The 7,304-nt window shown below is 39.3% G+C and overlaps 1 protein-coding gene across 1 annotated transcript in view; it reads right to left on the reverse strand.

Moving 5' to 3' along the window:
• The window catches only part of GRIP1 (glutamate receptor interacting protein 1), a 154,482-nt gene that overhangs the window by 81,816 nt on the left and 65,362 nt on the right, over window positions 1–7,304 (reverse strand). The window contains exon 7 of the mRNA XM_012642012.1: window positions 5,237–5,406. Coding sequence (XP_012497466.1) covers window positions 5,237–5,406 — 170 coding nt within the window. The remainder of the gene's footprint in view (window positions 1–5,236; window positions 5,407–7,304) is intronic.

Here is a 7,304-nt window from a genome sequence, read left to right on the forward strand (position 1 = left end):
TTGGACTTGATTTTCCTCAACAATAAACCACCCTAATCATCCATCAGCATCGGAATCTTATCTGTATCCTGACTAATAAGAAGATAAAAGTCTCTATATTTTACGATTGTTTTTGAAAAGTATATTTACATTAAACTATTTAGTTCTTAAAATATTTCACATGTTCTTATGTTTCCTTAAGATGCCATAAAATTTTAATAAAGTTTATTTTGAAGTCTTGGTATCTCTTTTATTTTTTAGAAAATGTTTATCATGTTTCCCTTCCGGTTTCAATGTTAAGATTTGATTTTCTACGCAATGTTCTGAAGTATGAGCAATATAGTGTTTGTTACTATGTCTGATATGATCAATAACTTTAAAGAGCTCAAAATAACATGAATTTATATCTCCTTCTTATGTGATTCTGGTGTTAGCTATCGTACAGGTGAATTATTTAACAGTAATTATTCACGTAGAGAGGCTGAATACTCTATGTATTTAAAGGAGGGTCATTTAGAAAAGAGCTTAAGTTGTATCATCTCTGGTATCAGCTTCATGGGTCACTCCACATTCTTTCTGGAATGAGATAATACACGAAACAAAAGCACTAGCAGGGACAGATCACTCCAGGGTGAGGCAGACCTCGTTTCAGTTCTGCCTGTAGCCCTTCCTTGGCCAGCCTCTCAGCCCCTCGGAATCTCAGTTCCCTCCTGTGTCAAATGGAGATCATGAAAGCGTCTACCCCACAGGACTACTGCGAGAATTATGCACATAAGATTCTTAGCATGGGCCTGGTATACAGAATAAAAACAGATAAGCGATGAGTAATGATATTGATTCTGCCTACTTTTCTACCTATTTGCCAACAATAAAGTACCTTGTAAAGGAAATAAATGTATCTCTCACTCAACAAATTTCACTCATTGGACAGTTAAGTTTTAGAGACTTTCTCAGAAATGTGCAGAAGAATACTTTGTAGCCACCGTAATTCTGTAGCCCTAAACCATCTGGCCTGCTCCTTCCATCCCACTGCCATTTCTGGTGATTCCCTCTCCTTCCCCACTATCCTCATTTGAGCCACTATCTCCTTCATCTAGACCCCTGCTGCAGCTTCGGACGTGGCTCCCTGATTCATCCCCTGCATTCATCTTCCACAGCATAGCCAGGGAGATCTTTCGCATTCATAAATTAGATCAAGTCACTCCTGCCCCAACAGCTCGCCATTACAAAGACAGTCAAACGCAGCCCCTACTTACCTTCCTAGCGTCATCCCTACCACTCTCCCCATCATTCATGTGTTTTAGCCACACTGATCTTACGTCTGTTCTTAGAACCAGCTAGGCTCTGTCCTGCCTCACTCGGGCCCTTTGCACCTGCTGTTCTCTCCCCAGTTGTTTGTGCGGCGGGCTACTTCTCACCATTCGGGTCTCAGCTCAGGTGCCACCTCCTCAGAGATGTCCTTGCTGATTTCCCTGGCTGAGGTAGCCGCCCTCACCCATGCCATCCCACTACTGTGTTATAGTTTATTCATGGTGCTTATGATTGTCTGAAATGGCTTTATGTAGTTAGTATATTTTTATTTGTCTCTCTGTACTAGAATGTAAATTCTACAAGTGTTGCTCACTGGATATATCCTAGCAACTAAAACTGCTAGTATATACTGACTACGGAACGAATGAATAAATAAATAAATGAACAGATGTAATGAATGGAGTATCAGCCAGAGTGCCCATGTCTACACTGCAGCAGCACTTTCCTTGCAAGAAAAGAGTGTTGCAGGGGATGTCCCTAATGGATTTTCTTTCACCATCCTTATTCTACTTTGGGGTATACAAGAAGACACTTTAGCAAGATGCAGACATTGCTGGGTCTGGCTAATCTACAACCACAGCCACTCTCTTATACTTTTTACAAAGTATTGTCTGTGTTTCATGAAGCCAGGGTACAGGTAATGAACTTCAAGATTCTACACTCACCTTTTGACCCACTTCTTTATTAAGTGCTTTGAACATTACTGGGTATTTGTTAGGACTGTAGAGCCCAATTAACAGTTCAATAAGGAAGATATATTTAGCATCTATTGGTTACCCAGCACTGGGCCAATTGTTGCGGGCAGGTTAAATGTAGGTCATAGCCTTTACCTTGAATTTGAGCTATTACTGGGGACTAAATCTTCATACATACAAAATAATTAAGAGACAAAAATTATATAAGATAATGCACAAAATTGTATGCAATGGATAATGAATGCAAAATGTGTTCAACAAATAATGTAGGTCAGAGGAGAGAGCTACTACCTATTTTGAATGTACATTTCACAGCTATTGGAATGTGATGGTTTATAGTAGTGTACTTTATACTCATATATTAGGCAAGTATTTCATGAGTTTAATGGTAACATGTTACATTTTTGGCATGCTCTTTCATTTTGCAAAAAGCATTCGTAGACATTCTCTCATTTAATAGTGTCAATAACAGCAGCCTATTTTCACTGGGTGCTTATATAACAGGCACTGTGCTGGGTGCTTTTTCATGGAATTATCTCAGATAATGCTTGCGATATTCCAGTGAGGCAGGTATTATCCTAAACCCCATTTTACAGATGAAGAAACTGAGGTATAGAAAAGTTGGGTACCTTGCTTTTTGTACCAAGTGGTTGAGACAGAGTTGAAGCCCAAAAGTGTGATTTTAGAGTTTCTACTCTAGCCACCAAACTCTACGCCTCTTCCTATGGGTACCCCTAAGTCCCTCATTATGGATAAGTGAACAGGAAATTTAAAATAGAATGTTTTTCTGTATCATTCCATGGCGACATCACTGCTGCAGTCTTAAGAGGTATATGGCACAGAAGTGACTTTTCTTTGTTCTCCTCTCTAATTGCATCCTCTTGCCCTGCTTGGGATGTTCCAGAGAGCAGGCAACAGCTGCTCCAGTGGCTGCCCCTGAAACTCCCCAAAATGGAAGCTTCTCCTGGTTCTGGATGTATCAAACCTGGTGACTCTGGTCACATTTTCTTTTCCAAAATCTCAGTTTACTTCAGTCACGATTATGTCCCCTAAAGGCCCTCAGTGGGAACAATTTCTAACCTCATCGAAAACTCATTTTTGTCAGCTTCTTTAATGCTGCTGTTTACCAGTGAAAAGCACAGCTAATCTCTTATTTGGAGTTGATAGATTCATTTCTACACAGCCCTGAAAACACTTTGCTGCCAACAAAATTTGGGAAATTCTGTATCTCTCTCCCAAAAGATGAGAGACACACTGGTTCAGGCATCAGAGATCTTGAAAAAATAACCAGAACTTTCTTGTGGATAAAGGGTAAAACTATGTGAAACTCCATTAATATAAAAATAGAAGGTTGAGAATTATAAACATGATAAACATTTTTTTTGTATTTTTTTCCTTCTTTACTGTGATTTAATTATGTGTAGGGGCCAATATTTATTTCCTCTTGAAAATGCAAGTCTGAGTTTAATGTGAAATGTAGCAGAAATGCCTGTATGCTAGATAGGGAAGATCGTGAACAACTTTTAGCAAACGTAGATGATGGGTCAGCAGTGGATGCTAGAATTACTTAAACTATCAGCTTCCTACTCCCCATACAAATGACATCAGGTTACCACAGTAAAGACAAAAAATTTGTTCTTGGTCCATACATTTTAGCATATAAATTAATCTTTTCAGATTGTCTTGGCAGGTAAAAACATTTAATATTTCATGACTTGGAAACTATTTGAATTATTTATGATTTGTATACAAGACAAATTAATGGAAAATAAATGAGGTTGCTAAAGACAATAACATTTTAAAAGGGTCTGTTACACATTTGCATTTCGCTGATACCAGAATTTAGCAAGCAAAATCCCACGCTGAAAGAGCACTCCATAGTGTGCATACTTATACCTACTGAGCTTCAAATCCAGTGATGACTTCTGATTAATTTAAAGAAACTTAAACCATTTCAGAAATCTCTTCTGTCAGCCTGGGTGCAGGAAAGGCCCACAGGCCACCTGAGAGGAACCATGTGCATTCCCACGAACTGAACCTTCCTAGAGCTCCTTAGCATTTCCATTCAAATACTGCAATGCTGATTTTCTTTCCATAACCTGCCTATGCCACATTATTTCTCTGTTCCAATGTGTAAAATTAAAATCTGATAAGGGTGATGTTGTACTAGAGATTTTCATTAGCTTCAGGGCTGTCTAAGCTCCATTTAATTAAAAAGGTTGCATCTAGCTGACTCATTCAGTATGAAAATTATCTAGTTCCTCTTTTTTTTTTTTATTCCAAATTGTGGAGAAGTGCAGTGTGTTTCAGAAGATGGAAAACATAATATAAATGACCTCCTCACAAGCAAAATTTCAATTCCTGAGAAAATTGCACTGTCTCTAAACACATGGAAATGTATTCAGGTCTTCAGGCCACCCTGACAACACTAGGGAGGCCCTTAATTTCAAGGAATTAAAAAAAAAAAAGGTATTTGATTTAAGGAACAGGTGAGAGAAGGAGTTAGAACAAAGACCCCACTGGGAAAGCCCAATTTCATTTGATTTTGGGCTCAAAGTCCTCTTTCTTGTACCGGGTTTTGTTTAAAGATGCCGAGGTGGATGGTCTGTAAATACTCAGCAAACTTATCTGTGAACTTCAAGGCAATGAAAATGCTGATTCCCTCAGCTGACACTTTTATTGAATAAATGGAGTCAAATATTGTGATTGTCCCAGGCAAGATGTTTGGTCAGAAAGGTTGTTGTCTATCCTAGGTAAAAAACTACTCCGGCAAACAGATAATATATATAGAAAGTCAACCCTTCATACAACTGATTCCCCTGCCCTGCCAAATATTTGAAGGTTCTGTTATTAATATCCACTTTGTTTAAAAAGAGTGGGAGTTTTACTATTTACCTTCTTAACCTTCATATAGATTGGATATTCAACATGAATACCAGGAAGTCAAATGATTTCCCTTCTCTCCACATTCAGATTGCACCAAAGACTTAAAAAAAAGAAAATCGATAGTACTACCCTGAAAATTCTATTTCAAACAATGTTTCTCTCCTCAATTTTGGAGTTCCAAGTAAATTATGTGTGGCTTGGAAAAAAGGATTTGGAAGATGAATTAGCATTAAAGGTAACCTTGTTTTGGAAAGAAATAATAAAGGAAGAATTAAACATAATGTCTTTCTGCCTTTTGAATATGCTGGGGGAGGCAACAACCGCAGGGGCAAGATAAAGAAATTTATCCGGATGGATCATCTCACCGTGGTCAGGTCCCTTCAGGGCCAGGCGGGTCTGATGGTGGGGGAGAATCTCAAGCTTGACCTGGTCGGTGGTGTTCGCCAGGAACTGGGTTGCTTCCGCTAAGGTACAGTACTCCATGCTGGTTCCGTCGATGGACAGGATGTGATCTCCCACGTGCAGTGCGCCACATCTACGGAAAGGAGAAATAGTACGATGAAGTGCTTCCTCTTTGGAGTCTGACTTTCATGTCCTTCATAGTGAAAATTTCACACAGTTTTCATTTACTTTTTAAAAAAAGTAAATGAGTGTTATAGGAAACACCATCTGTCACATTTTAAGTACCCTGGGTAGGAATAGGAATGTAAAACCTTGTAGAAAATGCAAACAATTTCAAGGAAATGTTTTTCTCTTTGTCCTTCTTAAAAAAAACTTATTTGGGTGTGTTGGTGCTGAAAGTTGAGGGGAAGTGAGCAAAAGTGGAGTGAAGAACAGGAAAATTTTTCCCCTGGACTTTTTTTTGTGTGTTTTTTTCCTTCTAGGCTTTTCTATCTATAGATAGGAGTTGGAAAATATTCAGAATCTCAAGACAGGTGACTCACAGAATTGGATCAGGTTCTATTTTATGTGGGAATGAGAATAACTTAGGGAGATTCAGATAAAACTTCCTCAGAATCCTCTCACACAAGCTCCCAGATCACCAGTCCTTTATTACTGCGCTGTATCTTGTTATTCTGGAGTTAAACATTTGTTAGTACAAAGGCTCTTGATGGTGATGGAAATTATGCAGGAGTCCAATGAAGAATAAAATCAGGCCTGCATGATGAGTCAAGGGGAAGGCTGGGGGCAGGGGCGTAGCCGCTACAGCTTGCTGAACTCAAGAGACTGGCTACTGGGTGAGTTGAGAAAAGCAAGCACAGCAGTCAGCACCCTGACGTACCAGTCAAGTGGACAGCTCCTTAAACTGGTTACCCATAGCAGAGTGGGAAAAAACAGGAGGAGAAAATTAATGCATCCTGTATCATCGAACTGGAGAACACCCCTGGATCAATGGCTGTCACTGGGAAGGACTGAACGTAGGGTAAGACCACAGTGGAGCTGCAGACTGTCACTGCACCACAGTTGGAGTTTTTTCAGGCAGGGCGAGGGCATGTGGGGAAGAGGCTGGAAACATACAGGGGAGACAGGCATTCTAGTACAGTATATCTAAAAGTTTCCAGTGCAAATAGTCTACTTCTCAAGACAAAAGCATTTCAAGTCATCATTTCCATCTAAAAATATAATCCCACGTTGATGTACTTGGAGTGCTGCAGCTAAGGAAGATGGGAGTTTTCTTACCAGGAGCTGTAAAATAACTTATTAGGTGGGAAGGTAGTCTTTTTTGTTTTTATCCCATTTTACCTTACAAGAGTCTAAAATAATAATTAGGAAAAGGAAATTTCATTTTTATTGTGGGATTGGAATGAATGATGTTTTAAGAGACTTAGGCCTTGAAGGTTGTGAAATCCAAAGATTAACAGAATAAGACCTTTCTTTAAAGGTTGCATTATTTTTAAAAATATTGTTTTATTTATTTGAGAAAAAAAGGAATAAGATTTTATGGTAGCAGGATTTAATTGTTAACAATTCAGGAAAACCCATGACTTCTCTGCATTGGGCTTAATAATGATCTGCTCAGCTACCCGACGTCAAGAACTGTGTCCTATTACCCTAGGACGCAATATCAAAACTTGCTTGGTTGCTTGACTTTTTTTTCCTATTGCCTAAAGGCCACACCAAGCATCTGGATGAGGTGAAATTACATCACAGGGTGGCCGATAGTGGAGAATTTTTAAGCCCCATGATAGTAACTTGCTTCCCTACATGAAACTTGTATAAATTGGCAAGAGAGCTGTTTTTGTTTTTTTTTTATTTCAGCATATTATGGGGGTATAGATGTTTAGGTTACTGTGTTGCCCTTGGTTCCGCCCCCCCCAAGTCCGTGTTTCAAATATGTCCATCCTTCGGGTAGTGCACATTGTACTCCTTGTGTATACAAATACCTGTCCCCTCCTCCCTCCTCCCTCCTCCTCCCTCCTCCCTCCTCCTCCC

The sequence above is a fragment of the Propithecus coquereli genome, unplaced genomic scaffold (assembly GCF_000956105.1).
Source record: "Propithecus coquereli isolate 6110/MARCELLA unplaced genomic scaffold, Pcoq_1.0 Scaffold172, whole genome shotgun sequence".
Classification (NCBI taxonomy): domain Eukaryota; kingdom Metazoa; phylum Chordata; class Mammalia; order Primates; family Indriidae; genus Propithecus; species Propithecus coquereli.